Below are 20,833 nucleotides of genomic sequence, written 5' to 3' on the forward strand. Positions count from 1 at the left end.
TGTGTAAGAGGCAAACTGCACCAGTTCCCTTAATTTCCAACCGATTTTCATGAAAATTGCATTGATGCAAAGGGTTTTTAATTTAGAACCATTAATGTATCTATAAAAAAAATAAAAAATTGGAAATTTCCAGAGTTACAGAGTTTTTTCAAAAATATGGCAAATTATCGAAGGTGTGTAAGAGGCAAACTGCACCAGTTCCCTTAATTTCCAACCGATTTTCATGAAAATTGCATTGATGCAAAGGGTTTTTAATTTAGAACCATTAATGTATCTATAAAAAAAATAAAAAATTGGAAATTTCCAGAGTTACAGGGATATTTTCAAAAATATGGCAAATTATCGAAGGTGTGTAAGAGGCAAACTGCACCAGTTCCCTTAATTTCCAACCGATTTTCATGAAAATTGCATTGATGCAAAGGGTTTTTAATTTAGAACCATTAATGTATCTATAAAAAAAATAAAAAATTGGAAATTTCCAGAGTTACAGGGATATTTTCAAAAATATGGCAAATTATCGAAGGTGTGTAAGAGGCAAACTGCACCAGTTCCCTTAATTTCCCACCGATTTTCATGAAAATTGCATTGATGCAAAGGGTCTTTCATTTAAAATAATAATAAAACATGTTAAATAAACTTATTTCATTAAGCGGACCCATAATGAATAAAGGGTTCCGATAGGACTTAATACTTTTGATACCTGGGCAAGCAATTGTTCTCCCTAAACGAGGGGAGAGTGTGATGTGATTTGGCATAAAATTCATAATAAAAATAATAAAAACAATGACAACAATAATAAACACAACAGTAATAAAAACAACAAGAATAAAAAAAATCTCTTTATTCAGCACATATATTGACCTAAGGAGGCAAAGATTAATTAACTCACCCGCTCCAATCCAGTTCCTTACCCCACAATCCATATCCAGACCCCATATTTAATGAAATGGCAGCAACTGCATTAGTTGATATAAAATTTGGTATTTCTTATCAATAAATTATATTCTTATCTCATCTTATTGCATCTAAAAAGAATCACACATTAAATTTCACAATTCACTTACAATTTTAAGATCTATACTCACAATTTTGCTCATGACTTTCTTTCGAGGAGACATAATCATTAGAATTTGAGCTGGTGAAACCTCCAGAGTATCTGAAGAACAAAAACTATAAGAAACGAGGCCAAATTTAATTAAAAAAACCCAAAATACCTTTTTGCAATTCCCATTGCTCTCGAGTATTAGGGTTTTGGTTCATCCCAGTTTTCATGGCAGTCCAGACAGCTACGCGGCGCACTTGCTGTCTACAGGAGCAGCCCTTGCATTTCTGGAATAAATTGTGACTTTTACAGGACAACTATATTTAAATAATAGTAAAAACAGATTATCTATAACTTATTTCCTAACCACTCATTTTTAATGTACCAGTGACCAATACATGAGAAAGGCGAGGCTTTGCAGACCAAAAGACCCCCTTAATTTCAGAGAATTCACTATTCTTTTCTTTCAAAACTGCTATAAGCTAAGGCAATGCAGTAATAAATGGGAAACGCCTTGAAGAAAGTATTCATAAAGAACATTTCCCACAGAAACCCTATGTTAATACTAAATATAAAATGTAAACAATGGAAAAATAACAATTTCTAACCTATTTGTGAAGGATCTCGGACGTTCAGGGGGCTTCTTGGGCAATAAACAACAATATTCCCTGAATTTTCATTGATTTACAAAATATTTTATAGGAAATCCGGTGTATTTTTATAAAAAAGAAACAATTAGGTTATAAACAAAGAGCGAGACTATGACAAATGACAAGTGACACCGTGCCAATTCGATTTGATAGATGAACTTCAACCGTCAAGCTGTCAACCGGTTTGGTCGAATTCTCCAACTCCGGCATTGACAGATGACAGTAAAGTTCTAGAATAATTTTTCTCATTTGGAATTTTATAGAATATTTAACGGAAAATAAAAAAAAATTATTGAAAAACACTTGTCCAATGCCCAATTGCCCCTTGAAATAAGAAAGAGTCAATAAAAATCGATAATTGGGAAAATATATACTGCGGCGCTGCAGCAGTACGGACACAAAACATTAAATGCCGATAACTCACCGGTAAAAACGAGATGAACCGTGAAAACGCGATCAGAGTACGCGGAAACGACGTACGACGCAATTTCACGACGATTCCCGATTGTTTCGACGCTTTTCCCGGGTTTTTGAAAGAAAAACCGGGACGCGATCTCGACCCGACGAATTCCCAACGACGAATGAGGCGTCGAGGCGACGCGGAAATAGCCGAACGATGCCGAATGCCGACGCTGGAATTCACCGAGCGCAACTCGTAGTGTTAAGTGTTCGATAAATGATTTTTACGCCGTTGCCAGATTTACGTTTTATTTAACATTATTTAATAAAATGCGTATTATATTTAGGGTTGACCTTGAAATTAATTTATATCTATCTACCCGTTCTAACTCGCGTTTGGAGGCCCTCAGGGGGGTGGAAATTTTGGGAAAACATTGTGAATGTCTAGGGAAATTGTATGCGATGAATTTTTTAAAGATTTGAGCAGAAATTAGACAAAGATGGAGTCTTTTTAGTAGCAAAACTGTATTGCTAAATGATCCAATTTTTAAGAAAAGAGGTCTATATCAGGAAATCTTTGACCCAAAAAGGCGGTTTGTATGCCAAATCCATCCTCAGGGATTGCTTCAAGTGCATTTAGAATAACTATTAATAAAAGCTACACAGTTTTTTAATTATGAGCAAAGCATCCATACAAAACTAATTTATCAGAAACGTGCTTGCTTAGAAAAAATGCCATAATGACCCCAATTTTCCACCGATTTTCGAATAAATGGCAAATAAGTTATCCAGTTATTATTGCAAGTTTGGGGCAATACATAACAAAAACAAAACAAGTAAAGGTCTTTACCATTCTAAAGTAATCCAGAAATCCTCGAAGATGATCCAGGAACTAGGTCAGTCCAATTTGGCACAGGAATTTTTGAATAAGCATGTAATGATTGTGCTTCAAAGTAGGAAAAGGATACCAACTTTTTGCCAAAGTCATCCATCTCTCTATCTCTGACTATTCGTTCATCTTCTTCGTCCGTAACCCTGGACAAGGGACCCTAAACAGGTACTAGCTTTCCGGGCCAGAAAGCACCTGGAATCTGCAGTAGGCAGGGATCGATTCACTTTCCCTGAATAGACATCTACGACAAAGATGCCTACCTGCTACCTGAACCAATATGTTATTTCCACTTTATGGAATCTATGGGAAATGTTAAGGAAAACAACATAAGAACAGATAAATTTATTTTTTTTTTTAAGTGTTTTCTAAATTTGCTTAAAAAAAAGGATACAAAAGGTTCCGATATAGAAGGAATCCGGACTTATCCTTCTGGAACTGTAACTGTTTCATCTCTGTCCTTCTTCTCTAATACTATGGGGAAAATTAGTGTTTTTATTTTTGTATTGAGTTCTGTGGAAGAGTGTTCAAAAAAAAGCTAGAATACCTTTTTGCCCTCAGTTGCATGTTAAGAAAACTGTGGAGGGTTTTTGAAAAACCGCACAAATATTAAGGCCAAAAATGTCAAAAAATTGAAATTTTCAGAAAATCAAAAAAAAAATTACCACATGATAGAGCGTTAAATTAGCATTAAAAAACTCTTATAACATTTTTTTCTAAGATTCATAATAAAGGCACAAAAAATTGTTGAAAATTTTGATACCTCAAAAAAGACTCAAAAATTGGCTTTAACTCAAAAAATTATTAACTAGAAAATCCTTTAGGAGAGGAAACATTACACAAAATTACTGTAAAATGGTTTCCAGAAGTAAAAATTTTAAATTAAAAAATTCGATTTTTGGGTCAAAATGTGCAGGGGATACCCCAGGGAAAATCTCTAAAAAATTGATTTATTTTTTTTTTGGAAAAGCTATGAGGCTGAGAGAAAAATGGTTTTAATAAAAGTTGTTGGGCCTGAGAAGGGCTACAATTTACAGAATATTTCACAATTTTATCTATGACCGTTTTCGAGAAAATGCACGAAAACCGAATTTCATTATTTCCCAATTTTCTCTGGAACTATGAAGAAAATTGGTATTTTTACTATCGCGTTGGATTCTATGTAAGGATGCCTAAAGAAAAGCTAGAACCCCTTTTTGCCCTAAATGAAATATTAAAAGAGCTATGGGCGATTCTTTAAAAACAGCCCAAATTTTGACCTCAAAAACTTCGAAAAATCAAAATTTTCAAAAAATTAAAAAACAAAATTACCATGAGTTAGAGCATAAAATTATGATTAAAAAACCCTTATAAAATTTTTTTCTAAGATTCATAATAACGGCACAAAAAATTTTTGAAAACTGAAATTACACAAAAGTGCCTCAAAAAATGGCTGTAACTCAAAAAAATGTCATTGTATCAAATGGTCTGAAGGGGGAAAAATTAGTTAAAATTCTTATAAAAAAGTTTCCTGGACAAAAAAAGCAAATTTAAAAAAAAACAATTTTTGGGTCGAAATTTCCAGAGTACACCCTAGGGAAATTCTCCGAAAAAGGGTTTTTATTTTTTTTTGGAAAATCTTTAAGGCTGAGAGAAAAATCGTTTTAATAAAAGTTGTTGGGCCTAAGAGGGCCTACAATTTGCAAAATATTTCACAATTTTATCCATGACCATTTTCGAGAAAATGCACGAAAACCGATTTTCATTATTTCCCAATTTTCTCTGGAACTATGAAGAAAATTGGTGTTTTTACTATCGCGTTGGATTCTATGTAAGGATGCCTAAAGAAAAGCTAGAACCCCTTTTTCCCCTAAATGAAATATTAGAGGAGCTATGGGCGATTCTTCGAAAACAGCCCAAATTTCGACCTCAAAAATTTCGAAAAATCAAAATTTTCAAAAAGTCAAAAAACAAAATTACCATGAGTTAGAGCATAAAATTATGATTAAAAAACTGGTGGGTGGAAATTTTGGGTAAACATTGTGAATGTCTAGGGAATTGGTATGCGATGAATTACGTGCGCGAGATACAAATAAATCCGCTCGTTTTTTAACCATAACCTCACTATTTATGGTAAACAAACAGGTTTTCGGTTATGGGTTTTGGGGCTGTTTTAGGGTGTAATGGTCACAGTAGGGCCCCAAAATGACTTTTTTATTGGGCAGCGTGGTTGTCGTTAGTTCCCAAGTAAGTGGCATCCTTTAAAACCTTTTTTTTAACAACAATTTTGGTACCAGAAACTTTTCTTTTTTTTTTTGCAAAAACTTGGGTGGTACCTTAAGTACAAAGGGTTTCCTCTTGACTTAAGGCATATGTAGTTACAAGCAGCCTAGAGGGGCTGAAGACCACTTCAAACTCCACGGGTTCTTATGACACCCTCAACAATGACAATTTCCAAAGAAAAATGACCAAAAAAGTCTCAAATTTCTTTCAGACACATTGACCAGGAGCAGTTCCCACTGGACAAGGCCACCCCAGTGATTGCCCGTAAAGGGGACCTACTGATATTCTCCTATCTCCTGGTGCACGGATCCTATTTGAACCTCTCCAAGAGATCCAGACCGATGTTCCTGGCCCAAATCAGGGCAGCGGAAGACGAACCGACCAAAGAAATCCACCGCTCGTACTGCCAAGACATGGTACTGCGGGGGGTAAACGAAAAAATGCCCGCCATTATCACCGAGAGACATGTAAAATAGCCGATTGAATAAATAATTGCACTTTTATCAAAGGTTTAACGGGTGTGTTTTTTTTTCTTTCGATGATATGCAAATTACCCCATTTATAAGAATTAATTAGAGCAAGTTATCTATTCGTAATAAATTATAATAAAAGACAATCGCACGGGAGCCTTGAGAACAACGGTCTAGAAGTCGAGCAACCATCAACCGATGAGGGTCGAAACTCTTCTGTCGCTTCTCGTTGTCTGTTTTTGTGTCGGGGCAGGAGGAGAAGATGATGGTGGTGATGAAGATCTCCACCGCAGCACCTTCGATGAGCAACTCAGTAAGTGGAAATTTGAACGTTTTTGTTGTTACGTAAGTAATAGTTTGCGGGTCGTAGCATGGTCGTTGCCTTTCACGCCACGCTCGGATTAATGTGATACACGGCGGTAGCAGAAGAAATCTTAAAGAAATTCGATTAATTGAGGCATAACCAGTCTCGGAGCCACGCCCACTTTTACGTCATTTTTTGAATCGAAGGTCCATAGGATTTTCAGTAAAAATGGAAATCGGTTGAGTGGCAATTGTTTTATGAGAGGAAAATAAGTTTCTTGCATTGAAAATGCTTTTTAAAAAGAAATTATGGAAAATATGGGTTATGGGATCAAATCTGCAGGGGTGTATCCTAAGGGAAATTGTCTTAAAAAGGTTTTTATTTTTTTTTGGGAAAACTTTGAGGCTGAGAAAAAAAGTGTTTTAATAAAAGTTATTGAGCCTAAGAAGGGCTATTATTTGCAAAATATTTCACTTTTGTATTTATGGCCGTTTTCGAGAAAATTTGGGAAAACTGGTTTTCATATTTTCCCAATTTTCTCTGAAATTATGAGGAAAATTGGTGTTTTTCTTTTGGCATTGGGTTCTATATATGGGTGCCCAAAATAATGCTAGAACACCTTTTTGCTCTAAATTCAATACTAAGGGAGCTAGGGAGGATTTTTTGAAAACGACCCAAATTTTGACAAACTTAAATTTTGGAAAAATTCAAAAAATAAAATTACAGTAAGGTAGAGGGTTAAATAAGCATCAAAAAATCTTAATAACATTTTTTTCTAAACTGGATAATAACGACACAAAAAAATTTTGAAAAATTATTTCCTCAAAAAATAACCTCAAAAATTGGCTATAACTCAAAAACTTTTTAAGCAGGTAATGCTTTAAGAGGGGGAAATGTGTTAGAATTGCTGTAGGTAAGTTTCCAGAATCAAAAATGCAAATTTAAAAAAATCGATTTTTGACCCAAAATTTGCAGGGTACACCCCAGGGAAATTCTCCGAAAAAGGGATTTTATTTTTTTTTTAAAAATCTTTGAGGCTGAGAGAAAAATTGTTTTAACAAAAGTTATATGGCTTAAAGAGTTTTATCATTTGCAAAATATTTCATATTTTTATCTATTGCCATTTTCGAGAAAATTGAAGAAAACCTATTTTCATATTTTCCCAATTTTCTCTGAAACTATGAGGAAAATTCATGTTTTTCTTTTTGCATTAGGTTCTATGTAAGGGTGCCTACAAAAAAGCTAGAATACATTTTTGCCGTAAAATGCATACTAAGGGAGTTATGGAGGATTTTCTGAAAATGGGTCAAATTTTGACCTCAAAAATTTCGAAAAATTTAAATTTTGAAAAATTAAAAAAATAAAATTACCGTTAGGTAGAGGGTTAAATAGGTATCAAAAAACCCTTATAACATTTTTTTCTAAACTGAATAATAACGGCGCAAAAAATTTTTGAAAAATTATTTCCTCAAAAAATACCTCAAAAATTGGCTATAACTCAAAAAATTGTCAAGAAGGAAACGCTTTGAGGGGTGAAAATGTGTTAGAATTGCTATAAGTGAGTTCTCAGAATCAAAAATGCAAATTTAAAAAAATCGATTTTTGGGTCAAAATTTGACCCAAAAAACCCAGGGAAATTCTCCAAAAAAGGGTTTTTATTTTTTTTTGAAAAATCTTTGAGGCTGAGAGAAAAATTGTTTTAACAAAAGTTATCGGGCTTAAAGAGTTCTACCATTTGCAAAATATTTCATACTTATACCTATGATCGTTTTCGAAAAAAATTAAAAAAACCGATTTTCATATTTTCCCAATTTTCTTGAAAACTGTGAAAAAAATTTGTAGTTTTCTTATTGCGTTGGGATCTATGTAAGGGTGCCTACAAAAAAGCTAGAATACATTTTTTCCGTAAAATGCATACTAAGGAAATTATGGGGGATTTTTTGAAAATGGGTCAAATTTTGACCTCAAAAATTTCGAAAAATTAAAATTTTGAAAAATTAAAAAAATAAAATTACCGTGAGGTAGAGGGTTAAATAGGTATCAAAAAACCCTTATAACATTTTTTTCTAAAATTAATAATAACAGCGCAAAAAATTTTTGAAAATTTATTTCCTCAAAAATTGACTCTAAACTCAAAAAAAATCGGCGTATTTAGTGGCTTAAGGGTGAAAAATGGCTTAGAATACTGTAAAATAACTTTCCTGAACAAAAAATGCAAATTTAAAAAAATCGATTTTTGACCCAAAATTTACAGGGTACACCCTAGGGAAATTCTCCAAAAAAGGGTTTTTATTTTTTTTTTTTAAATCTTTGAGGCTGAGAGAAAAATTGTTTTAATAAAAGTTATCGGGCTTAAGGAGTTCTATCATTTGCAAAAATTTTGATATTTATACCTATGATCGTTTTCGAAAAAAATTCAAAAAACTGATTTTTGTATTTTCCCAATTTTCTCGGAAACTATGAGGAAAATTAGTAGTTTTCTTATTGCGTTGGGATCTATGTAAGGGTGCTTACAAAAAAGCTAAAATACATTTTTTCCGTAAAATGCATACTAAGGGAGTTATGGAGGATTTTTTGAAAATGGGTCAAATTTTGACCTCAAAAATTTCGAAAAATTTAAAAAATAAAATTACCGTAAAGTAGAGGGTTAAATAAGTGTCAAAAAATCTTAATAACATTTTTTTCTAAACTGGATATTAACGACACAAAAAATTTTTGAAAAATTATTTCCTCAAAAATACCTCAAAAATTGGCTATAACTCAAAAACTTTTTAAGTAGGTTATGCTTTAAGAGGGGGAAATGTGTTAGAATTGCTGTAGGTAAGTTTCCAAAACCAAAAATGCAAATTTAAAAAAATCGATTTTTGTGTCAAAATTTGCAGGGTGTACCCCAGGGAAATTCTCCAAAAAACGGTTTTTAATTTTTTTTAGGAAATCTTTGAGGCTGAGAGAAAAATTGTTTTAACAAAAGTTATCGGGCTTAAGGAGTTCTACCATTTGCAAAATATTTCACATTTTCATCTATTGCCATTTTCGAGAAAATTGAAGAAAACCATATTTCATATTTTCCCAATTTTCTCTAAAACTATGAGGAAAATTCATGTTTTTCTTTTTGCATTAGGTTCTATGTAAGGGTGCCTACAAAAAAGCTAGAATACATTTTTTCCGTAAAATGCATACTAAGGGAGTTATGGAGGATTTTTTGAAAATGGGTCAAATTTTGACCTCATAAATTTCGAAAAATTAAAATTTTGAAGAATTAAAAAAATAAAATTACCGTTAGGTAGAGGGTTAAATAGACATCAAAAAACCCTTATAACATTTTTTTCTAAACTGAATAATAACGACACAAAAAATTTTTGAAAAATTATTTCCTTAAAAAATACCTCAAAAACTGGCTATAACTCAAAAAATTGTTAAGAAGGAAACGCTCTGAGGGGTGAAAATGTGTTAGAATTGCTATAAGTGAGTTTCCAGAACCAAAAATGCAAATTTAAAAAAACCGACTTTTGACCCAAAATTTGCAGGGTACACCCTAGGGAAATTCTCCAAAAAATGGTTTTTATTTTTTTTTGGAAAATCTGTGAGGCTGAGAGAAAAATTGTTTTAACAAAAGTTATCGGGCTTAAAGAGTTCTACCATTTGCAAAATATTTCATACTTATACCTATGATCGTTTTCGAAAAAAAATCAAAAAACCGATTTTCATATTTTCCCAATTTTCTTGAAAACTGTGAAAAAAATTTGTAGTTTTCTTATTGCGTTGGGATCTATGTAAGGGTGCCTACAAAAAAGCTAGAATACATTTTTTCCGTAAAATGCATACTAAGGAAATTATGGGGGATTTTTTGAAAATGGGTCAAATTTTGACCTCAAAAATTTCGAAAAATTAAAATTTTGAAAAATTAAAAAAATAAAATTACCGTGAGGTAGAGGGTTAAATAGGTATCAAAAAACCCTTATAACATTTTTTTCTAAAATTAATAATAACAGCGCAAAAAATTTTTGAAAATTTATTTCCTCAAAAATTGACTCTAAACTCAAAAAAAATCGGCGTATTTAGTGGCTTAAGGGTGAAAAATGGCTTAGAATACTGTAAAATAACTTTCCTGAACAAAAAATGCAAATTTAAAAAAATCGATTTTTGACCCAAAATTTACAGGGTACACCCTAGGGAAATTCTCCAAAAAAGGGTTTTTATTTTTTTTTTTTAAATCTTTGAGGCTGAGAGAAAAATTGTTTTAATAAAAGTTATCGGGCTTAAGGAGTTCTATCATTTGCAAAAATTTTGATATTTATACCTATGATCGTTTTCGAAAAAAATTCAAAAAACTGATTTTTGTATTTTCCCAATTTTCTCGGAAACTATGAGGAAAATTAGTAGTTTTCTTATTGCGTTGGGATCTATGTAAGGGTGCTTACAAAAAAGCTAAAATACATTTTTTCCGTAAAATGCATACTAAGGGAGTTATGGAGGATTTTTTGAAAATGGGTCAAATTTTGACCTCAAAAATTTCGAAAAATTTAAAAAATAAAATTACCGTAAAGTAGAGGGTTAAATAAGTGTCAAAAAATCTTAATAACATTTTTTTCTAAACTGGATATTAACGACACAAAAAATTTTTGAAAAATTATTTCCTCAAAAATACCTCAAAAATTGGCTATAACTCAAAAACTTTTTAAGTAGGTTATGCTTTAAGAGGGGGAAATGTGTTAGAATTGCTGTAGGTAAGTTTCCAAAACCAAAAATGCAAATTTAAAAAAATCGATTTTTGTGTCAAAATTTGCAGGGTGTACCCCAGGGAAATTCTCCAAAAAACGGTTTTTAATTTTTTTTAGGAAATCTTTGAGGCTGAGAGAAAAATTGTTTTAACAAAAGTTATCGGGCTTAAGGAGTTCTACCATTTGCAAAATATTTCACATTTTCATCTATTGCCATTTTCGAGAAAATTGAAGAAAACCATATTTCATATTTTCCCAATTTTCTCTAAAACTATGAGGAAAATTCATGTTTTTCTTTTTGCATTAGGTTCTATGTAAGGGTGCCTACAAAAAAGCTAGAATACATTTTTTCCGTAAAATGCATACTAAGGGAGTTATGGAGGATTTTTTGAAAATGGGTCAAATTTTGACCTCATAAATTTCGAAAAATTAAAATTTTGAAGAATTAAAAAAATAAAATTACCGTTAGGTAGAGGGTTAAATAGACATCAAAAAACCCTTATAACATTTTTTTCTAAACTGAATAATAACGACACAAAAAATTTTTGAAAAATTATTTCCTTAAAAAATACCTCAAAAACTGGCTATAACTCAAAAAATTGTTAAGAAGGAAACGCTCTGAGGGGTGAAAATGTGTTAGAATTGCTATAAGTGAGTTTCCAGAACCAAAAATGCAAATTTAAAAAAACCGACTTTTGACCCAAAATTTGCAGGGTACACCCTAGGGAAATTCTCCAAAAAATGGTTTTTATTTTTTTTTGGAAAATCTGTGAGGCTGAGAGAAAAATTGTTTTAACAAAAGTTATCGGGCTTAAAGAGTTCTACCATTTGCAAAATATTTCATACTTATACCTATGATCGTTTTCGAAAAAAAATCAAAAAACCGATTTTCATATTTTCCCAATTTTCTTGAAAACTGTGAAAAAAATTGGTAGTTTTCTTATTGCGTTGGGATCTATGTAAGGGTGCCTACAAAAAAGCTAGTATACATTTTTTCCGTAAAATGCATACTAAGGGAGTTATGGAGGATTTTTTGAAAATGGGTCAAATTTTGACCTCAAAAATTTCGAAAAATTAAAATTTTGAAAAAAATTAAAAAAAAAATTCCATAAGGTGGAGGGTTAAATTAGCACCAAAAAAGCCTTATAACACTTTTTTCTAACTTTCATAGGAAGAGCACAAAAAATTTTTGAAAAATTATTTCCTCAAAAAATACCTCAAAAATTGGCTATAACTCAAAAAATTGTTAAGAAGGAAACGCTTTGAGGGGTGAAAATGTGTTAGAATTGCTATAAGTGAGTTTCCAGAACCAAAAATACAAATTTAAAAAAACCGACTTTTGACCCAAAATTTGCAGGGTACACCCTAGGGAAATTCTCCAAAAAATGGTTTTTATTTTTTTTTGGAAAATCTGTGAGGCTGAGAGAAAAATTGTTTTAACAAAAGTTATCGGGCTTAAAGAGTTGTACCATTTGCAAAATATTTCACATTTTTGTCTATTGCCATTTTCGAGAAATTTCAAGAAAACCTATTTTCATATTTTCCCAATTTTCTCTAAAACTATGAGGAAAATTCATGTTTTTCTTTTTGCATCAGACTCTATGTAAGGGTGCCTACAAAAAAGCTAGAATACATTTTTGCCGTAAAATGCATACTTAGGGAGTTATGGAGGATTTTCTGAAAATGGGTCAAATTTTGACCTCAAATATTTCGAAAAATTTAAATTTTGAAAAATTAAAAAAATAAAATTACCGTTAGGTAGAGGGTTAAATAGACGTCAAAAAACCCTTATAACATTTTTTTCTAAACTGAATAATAACGGCGCAAAAAATTTTTGAAAGTTGAATTCCTCAAAAAAAACTTAAAAATTGACTCTAAACTCAAAAAAATGCGGCGTAATAGGGGGATTAGGGTGATAGATGGCTTGGAATACTTTAAAATAACTTTTCTGAACAAAAAATGCAAATTTAAAAAAATCGATTTTTGACCCAAATTTTGCAGGGAATACCCTAGGGAAATTCTCCAAAAAACGGTTTTTATTTTTTTTTAGGAAATCTTTAAGGCTAAGAGAAAAATTGTGTTAACAGAAGTTATTGGGCCTTAGGAGGGCTATCATTTGCAAAATATTTCATTTTTTTATTTATGACCGTTTTCGAGAAAACTCACAAAAACCGATTTTCATATTTTTCCAATTTTCTCGGAAACTATGAAAAAAATTGGTGTTTTTATTGTTGCATTGGATTCTATGCAAGAGTGTCTAAAAAAAAGCTAGAATACCTTTTTGCTCTAAAACGCATAATAAGAAAGTTATGGGCGATTCATTGAAAACGACCCAAATTTTGACCTCAAAAATTTCGAAAAATTAAAATTAAAAAAAAATCAAAAAATAAAATTACCGTGAGATAGAGCATTAAATTAGCAACAAAAAAGCTTTATAACACTTTTCTCTAAATTCGATAATAACGCCAGAAAAAAAATCAGAAAATGTATTTTAGGGAAATTCTCTAAAAAAAAAGGTTTCATTTTTTTTTTTTTTTTAAATGAGGATTCCTTGAAAAAATACTAAAAATCCACAAAAAAAAACAGTCTCAACCTCTTCATATTATAACCCCTCACCACCCAAAAACTCCCGAAAAACCATTTCTAGAAACCCTGGAAAAACAGTTCGCGAACCACCTCGGCATCCACCGGTACCGCCCCATGGAAGTACCGAAATTCAAAGACCTCCTGGACCTGACCGGGATCACCCAGGAACTACAGACCCGCACCTTCACGAACAACATCCAGGACCGGATCATATGCGGGGCCTGTCAGGCCCTTATAAGGAACCTGCAACGTAACGCGATCACCATCGAGGTGGTCGGTACCGCCATCTGTAAACTGTATATCTCGCTAAACACTTGGACCCTTAACGATTTTTGCCAGCAGGTGGTCAGGGTGAATAAGGTATATGAGGGGGGATGTGAGTGAGTAAAGTGCACCTAAAGTCCCCAATTTTCCAGCCGATTCTGGAATATATCGTGAAAAACAGTCGAATCCTCACGCCCGAGTACGCCTGCTCCGTACTGCTGCAAAACGAGAACTGCTACATCCACCATCCCTCTTTGAGCTGGAGACTGGAGATGCCCGAGGGAGGCCCCACCCTGCCCACAAAGGTGCTGAACCCATTTTAACCCTTTATCGAAGCTTGAATTCAACTGTTTCAGCCCCCATCCCCCCCGGGGGACCTGACTAGACCCTTGAAAGTACTGCACCTATCAGACTTCCACGTTTCCCACGACTACGAAGTGGGCGGGATCTCGAACTGCGGGTACCCGGTTTGCTGTAAACGGGGCCTAGGGAACCCGATTAAAGGGCGGGACGCGGGTCCCTGGGGCGACTACAACTGCGACATCCCCCCCTGGTTCTACGCGAACACCCTCAACTACATCAACAACACCCACCGGGACATCGACCTGATCTACTTCACCGGCGACATCGTCGACCACTCGATCTGGAGGGCGTCCGAGGAGGAAAACGCGCGGGAAATCGCTCACGTTTTCCGACAATTGGCCGAATCGTTTCCGAACGTGGCGGTACTGCCGGCCATAGGGAACCACGAGTCGGTACCGTTGAATATTTTCGCCCCGCCGTACGTTACCGAACCGGGATTGACGCAACGGTGGCTCTACGAGCTCGATGGGGATCTGTGGTCCAGGTGGATCCCCAAGGAGGCCGTGGCGAACGTGAGGAGGCAGGGGTACTTCTCGGTACTGGCCAATCACAAGTTACGGGTCATTGTATTGAATAATAACGTGTGTTATATATATAATTGGTGAGTATAGACCGGGAGTTCCCCCAAAATCGAGTCAGAAAAAGAAAATTGCTTGTAACTTTTTTATTATTTTAGTTAGGAGGGTGATTCAAATAGTGAGGGATTGAGAAAGGTTAAAGGGTCATTTTATGTCTCTATACATTTTTTTAAAAATAATTACTTTTTGAGAAATTGCCGAAAATCGAGTCAGACAGTTGGAAAAAAAATTGTCCTCTAACAAAATTGCCTGTAACTTTTTTATTGTTTTAGTTAGGAGGGTGATTTAAATAGTGAGGGATTAAGAAAGGTTAAAGGGTCATTTTATGTCTCTATACATTTTTTGAGAAATAATTACTTTTTGAGAAATTGCCCGAAATCGAGTCGGACAGTTGGAAAAAAAATTGTCCTCTAACAAAATTGCCTGTAACTTTTTTATTATTTTAGTTAGGAGGGTGATTTAAATAGTGAGGGATTGAGAAAGGTTAAAGGATCACTTTATGTCTCTATAAATTTTTTGAGAAATAATTACTTTTTGAGAAATCCCCCAAAATGGAGTCAGACAGTTGTAAAAAAAATTGTCCTCTAACAAAATTGCCTGTAACTTCTTTATTATTTTAGTTAGGAGGGTGATTTAAATAGTGAGGGATTGAGAGAGGCTAAAGGGTCATTTTATGTCTCTATAAATTTTTTGAGAAATAATTACTTTTTGAGAAATTGCCCAAAATCGAGTCAGACAGTTGGAAAAAAAATTGTCCTCTAACAAAATTGCCTGTAACTTTTTTAATATTTTAGTTAGGAGGGTGAATTAAATAGTGAGGGATTGAGAAAGGTTAAAGGGTCATTTTATGTCTCTATAAATTTTTTGAGAAATAATTACTTTTTGAGAAATTGCTCGAAATCGAGTCGGACAGTTGGAAAAAAAATTGTTCTTTAACAAAATTGCCTGTAACTTTTTTATTATTTTAGTTAGGAGGGTGATTTAAATAGGGAGGGATTGAGAGAGGTTAAAGGGTCATTTTATGACTCTATAAATTTTTTGAGAAATAATTACTTTTTGAGAAATCCCCCAAAATGGAGTCAGACAGTTGTAAAAAAAATTGTCCTCTAACAAAATTGCCTGTAACTTCTTTATTATTTTAGTTAGGAGGGTGATTTAAATAGTGAGGGATTGAGAGAGGCTAAAGGGTCATTTTATGTCTCTATAAATTTTTTGAGAAATAATTACTTTTTGAGAAATTGCCCAAAATCGAGTCAGACAGTTGGTAAAAAAATTGTCCTCTAACAAAATTGCCTGTAACTTTTTTATTATTTTAGTTAGGACGGTGATTTAAATAGGGAGGGATTGAGAGAGGTTAAAGGGTCATTTTATGTCTCTACAAATTTTTTGAGAAATAATTACTTTTTGAGAAATTGCCCAAAATCGAGTCAGACAGTTGGAAAAAAAATTGTCCTCTAACAAAATTACCTGTAGGTTCTTTATTATTTTAGTTAGGAGGGTGATTTAAATAGTGAGGGATTGAGAAAGGTTAAAGGATCACTTTATGTCTCTATAAATTTTTTGAGAAATAATTACTTTTTGAGAAATCCCCCAAAATGGAGTCAGACAGTTGTAAAAAAAATTGTCCTCTAACAAAATTGCCTGTAACTTCTTTATTATTTTAGTTAGGAGGGTGATTTAAATAGTGAGGGATTGAGAGAGGCTAAAGGGTCATTTTATGTCTCTATAAATTTTTTGAGAAATAATTACTTTTTGAGAAATTGCCCAAAATCGAGTCAGACAGTCGAAAAAAAAATTGTCCTCTAACAAAATTGCCTGTAACTTTTTTATTATTTTAGTTAGGAGGGTGATTTAAATAGTGAGGGATTGAGAGAGGTTAAAGGGTCATTTTATGTCTCTATAAATTTTTTGAGAAATAATTACTTTTTGAGAAATTGCCCAAAATCGTGTCAGACAGTTGGAATAAAAATTGTCCTCTAACAAAATTGCTTGTAACTTTTTTATTATTTTAGTTAGGAGGATGATTTAAATAGTGAGGGATTGAGAAAGGCTAAAGGGTCATTTTATGTCTCTATAAATTTTTTGAGAAATATTTACTTTTTGAGAAATCCCCCAAAATGGAGTCAGACAGTTGGAAAAAAAATTGTCCTCTAACAAAATTGCCTGTAACTTTTTTAATATTTTAGTTAGGAGGGTGATTTAAACAGGGAGGGATTGAGAAAGGTTAAAGGGTCATTTTATGTCTCTATAAATTTTTTGAGAAATAATTCCTTTTTGAGAAATCCCCCAAAATGGAGTCGGACAGTTGGAAAAAAAATTGTCCTCTAACAAAATTGCCTGTAACTTTTTTAATATTTTAGTTAGGAGGGTGATTTAAACAGGGAGGGATTGAGAAAGGTTAAAGGGTCATTTTATGTCTCTATAAATTTTTTGAGAAATAATTACTTTTTGAGAAATTGCCCAAAATCGAGTCAGACAGTCGAAAAAAAAATTGTCCTCTAACAAAATTGCCTGTAACTTTTTTATTATTTTAGTTAGGAGGGTGATTTAAATAGTGAGGGATTGAGAGAGGTTAAAGGGTCATTTTATGTCTCTATAAATTTTTTGAGAAATAATTACTTTTTGAGAAATTGCCCAAAATCGTGTCAGACAGTTGGAATAAAAATTGTCCTCTAACAAAATTGCTTGTAACTTTTTTATTATTTTAGTTAGGAGGGTGATTTAAACAGGGAGGGATTGAGAAAGGTTAAAGGGTCATTTTATGTCTCTATAAATTTTTTGAGAAATAATGACTTTTTGAGAAATCCCCCAAAATGGAGTCAGACAGTTGGAAAAAAAATTGTTCTCTAACAAAATTGCCTGTAACTTTTTTATTATTTTAGTTAGGAGGGTGATTTAAATAGTGAGGGATTGAGAGAGGTTAAAGGGTCATTTTATGTTTCTATAAATTTTTTGAGAAATAATTACTTTTTGAGAAATCCCCCAAAATGGAGTCAGACAGTTGGAAAAAAAATTGTCCTCTAACAAAATTGCCTGTAACTTTTTTAATATTTTAGTTAGGAGGGTGATTTAAACAGGGAGGGATTGAGAAAGGTTAAAGGGTCATTTTGTCTCTATAAATTTTTTGAGAAATAATTACTTTTTGAGAAATTGCCTAAAATCGAGTCAGACAGTTGGAAAAAAATTGTCCTCTAACAAAATTGCCTGTAACTTTTTTAATATTTTAGTTAGGAGGGTGATTTAAACAGGGAGGGATTGAGAAAGGTTAAAGGGTCATTTTATGTCTCTATAAATTTTTTGAGAAATAATTACTTTTTGAGAAATTGCCCAAAATCGAGTCAGACAGTTGGAAAAAAAATTGTCCTCTAACAAAATTGCCTGTAACTTTTTTACTATTTTAGTTAGGAGGGTGATTGAAATAGTGAGGGATTGAGAAAGGTTAAAGGATCATTTTATGTCTTTATAAATTTTTTGAGAAATAATTACTTTTTGAGAAATTGCCCAAAATCGAGTCAGACAGTTGGAAAAAAAATTGTCCTCTAACAAAGTTGCCTGTAACTTTTTTATTATTCTAGTTAGGAGGGTGATTTAAATAGTGAGGGATTGAGAAGGGTTAAAGGGTCATTTTATGTTTCTATAAATTTTTTGAGAAATAATTTCTTTTTGAGAAATTGCCCAAAATCGAGTCAGACAGTTGGTAAAAAAATTGTCCTCTAACAAAATTGCCTGTAACTTTTTTATTATTCTAGTTAGGAGGGTGATTTAAATAGTGAGGGATTGAGAGAGGCTAAAGGGTCATTTTATGTCTCTACAAATTTTTTGAGAAATAATTACTTTTTGAGAAATTGCCCAAAATCGAGTCAGACAGTTGGAAAAAAAATTGTCCTCTAACAAAATTACCTGTAGGTTCTTTATTATTTTAGTTAGGAGGGTGATTTAAATAGTGAGGGATTGAGAGAGGTTAAAGGGTCATTTTATGTCTCTACAAATTTTTTGAGAAATAATTACTTTTTGAGAAATTGCCCAAAATCGAGTCAGACAGTTGGAAAAAAAATTGTCCTCTAACAAAATTGCCTGTAACTTTTTTAATATTTTAGTTAGGAGGGTGATTTAAATAGTGAGGGATTGAGAGAGGTTAAAGGGTCATTTTATGTTTCTATAATTTTTTTGAGAAATAATTCCTTTTTGAGAAATCCCCCAAAATGGAGTCGGACAGTTGGAAAAAAAATTGTCCTCTAACAAAATTGCCTGTAACTTTTTTATTATTTTAGTTAGGAGGATGATTTAAATAGTGAGGGATTGAGAGAGGCTTAAGGGTCAGTTTATGTCTCTATAAATTTTTTGAGAAATAATTACTTTTTGAGAAATTGCCCAAAATCGAGTCAGACAGTTGGAAAAAAAATTGTCCTCTAACAAAATTGCCTGTAACTTTTTTAATATTTTAGTTAGGAGAGTGATTTAAATAGTGAGGGATTGAGAAATGTTAAAGGGTCATTTTATGTCTCTATAAATTTTTTGAGAAATAATTACTGTTTGAGCAATTGCCCAAAATGGAGTCAGACAGTTGGAAAAAAAATTGTCCTCTAACAAAATTGCCTGTAACTTCTTTAGTATTTTAGTTAGGAGTTTTAGTAGTTAAATTTATGCACAGGTGGCTGTTGTACGACACTCACTTTCTTAAGGAACAACTCGAGTTCCTCAAAACCGAACTAACCGAGGCAGAGAGTCACGGACAATTCGTCCACATCGTGGCTCACGTGTTCCCGGGGGATAAGGAGTGCATCGAGCCCTGGGAGGTCAATTACAACTCCCTGATAACCAGGTACTTCATCATGCATAATATGCCCCCCAATGCACCCCCTTTTACTGAAAGGGTCAATTTATTGCAGGTTTTCCCACATAATCAAGGGGCAATTCTTCGGGCACACCCACACCGACGGTCTCAAGGTGTTTTACAGTAAAATCGACGGGAGCCCCATTAACGTGGGGTTTAACGGGGCTAGTCTGACCCCCTACACCAAATACAACCCCAATTACAAGATAATTAGCGTAGACCCAGTTACTTTTGACGTTCTGGATGTTGAAACGTACAGTTTCAACTTGACCGAGGCGAATCTGTACTCCCACAGGACCCCGCTCTGGAAGAGACTCTACTCCCTAAAGGAGGCCTACGATTTAAGCGATTTATTCCCGGAGAACTTTGATATGTTGGCCAAGAGGTTGCGGGAGGACCGTCATTTGTTCGATCAGTATTGGAGGTTTTACGTGAGGGAGGGAGACGCCTCTTTGCGGGACGGTTGCAACCAGGACTGTCGTGAGGAATTATTGGAGAGCATCACGAGGACGGAATCCCTTAGCACATGAGGAGAATAAATACAGTTTTCTCACACTATTCAGTTGTTTTTTTTTTTTCTATTCTTAATTCTCGGGAAAGTCAATTAGGAAAATGGCATTTAACAAGAGTAATGGTCCCATTTAACTCGGGCAGCAGTAAAACAGTTGCAACTGTTTCCCTTTTACGATTATGCACCCCATTACGATGGTCGTTAATTAGATTTTCCGGTGGGTGGGGGGGGGTTGGAGGGAGGAAAACAAAAGAAAAACTTCACGCAACTAAAAACGATCCATTAATTGTGACACCCGCGAACAAACGAAACTTTCTCGGACAAGTTAATGGTTAAATTGTAAATTATAGTCGATTTATAATACCTGGAAATATAATAAATTTCTCTGGAAGTTTTGGGCAGGGGGGGGCGTGGGAAGGGGTTAAAGGGAACTCCGGGAACTATTCCGGGAGTTTACCGGAGAGCGTATTCTCGCGAGAAGTTTCCCTAAAGTAACGGAAACTTTTTGGTTTATCACGCGTTACGCCCTCGCAGATTAATTAATGTTCGTTTTCCCTCAATAAAAAAACCTCAAAAAAAAAAACAAAAGATGAACTTGCTCGTGACGTCATAGTGGAAAATGACTTTGAGGTCATTGTTCAATTCTTTGGGGAAATTGAGGGAGATGCTCTATTTTTTTCCAAGCAGTTGAGGTCAGTTTTCAATTGTTTCTTGGAAGATGAAGTAGTGTCTGATGGTTCTTCAATTCCTTGAATAATTTTTCATTTCTTCCAGGCAGTTGAGGAGATTTTTCAATTGTTTTTTGGCAATGGGAGGCTGCTTTTAAGTGCCTCAAGTTCCTGGAATAATTTTTCATTTCTTCCAGGCAGTTGAGGCCATTTTTCAATTGTTTTCAGGCAATTAGAGGCTGCTTTTAAGTGCCTCAAGTTCCTGGAATAATTTTTCATTTCTTCCAGGCAG

General features: G+C 33.6%; 2 protein-coding genes and 1 long non-coding RNA gene across 4 annotated transcripts in view; all 3 read left to right on the forward strand.

Annotated features, from left to right (window-relative positions):
- Positions 1 to 5,757, forward strand: part of LOC126747739 (phytanoyl-CoA dioxygenase, peroxisomal-like) — a 28,691-nt gene extending 22,934 nt beyond the window's left edge. The window contains exon 3 of the mRNA XM_050456539.1: positions 5,454 to 5,757. Coding sequence (XP_050312496.1) covers positions 5,454 to 5,718 — 265 coding nt within the window. The 3' untranslated portion in view covers positions 5,719 to 5,757. The remainder of the gene's footprint in view (positions 1 to 5,453) is intronic.
- Positions 5,758 to 5,855: 98 nt separating this feature from the next.
- LOC126747738 (sphingomyelin phosphodiesterase-like) lies at positions 5,856 to 19,920 on the forward strand. The gene is made up of 6 exons (XM_050456538.1): positions 5,856 to 6,025; positions 13,385 to 13,683; positions 13,740 to 13,892; positions 13,944 to 14,551; positions 19,180 to 19,350; positions 19,418 to 19,920. The coding sequence occupies exons 1-6, from the start codon at positions 5,911 to 5,913 to the stop codon at positions 19,890 to 19,892; spliced, it is 1,821 nt and encodes a 606-aa protein (XP_050312495.1). The 5' UTR covers positions 5,856 to 5,910; the 3' UTR covers positions 19,893 to 19,920.
- On the forward strand, positions 14,949 to 19,162 carry LOC126747742 (uncharacterized). 2 transcript variants are annotated; one of them, XR_007664367.1, is made up of 3 exons: positions 14,949 to 17,447; positions 17,793 to 17,966; positions 18,489 to 19,162. It is a non-coding gene; the product is annotated as an uncharacterized LOC126747742 (long non-coding RNA). The 2 variants fall into 2 exon arrangements; XR_007664366.1 differs by having other exon boundaries at positions 14,949 to 16,403; positions 16,926 to 17,966.
- Positions 19,921 to 20,833: the final 913 nt, after the last annotated feature.

The sequence above is a fragment of the Anthonomus grandis genome, chromosome 19 (assembly GCF_022605725.1).
Source record: "Anthonomus grandis grandis chromosome 19, icAntGran1.3, whole genome shotgun sequence".
Taxonomy (NCBI): domain Eukaryota; kingdom Metazoa; phylum Arthropoda; class Insecta; order Coleoptera; family Curculionidae; genus Anthonomus; species Anthonomus grandis.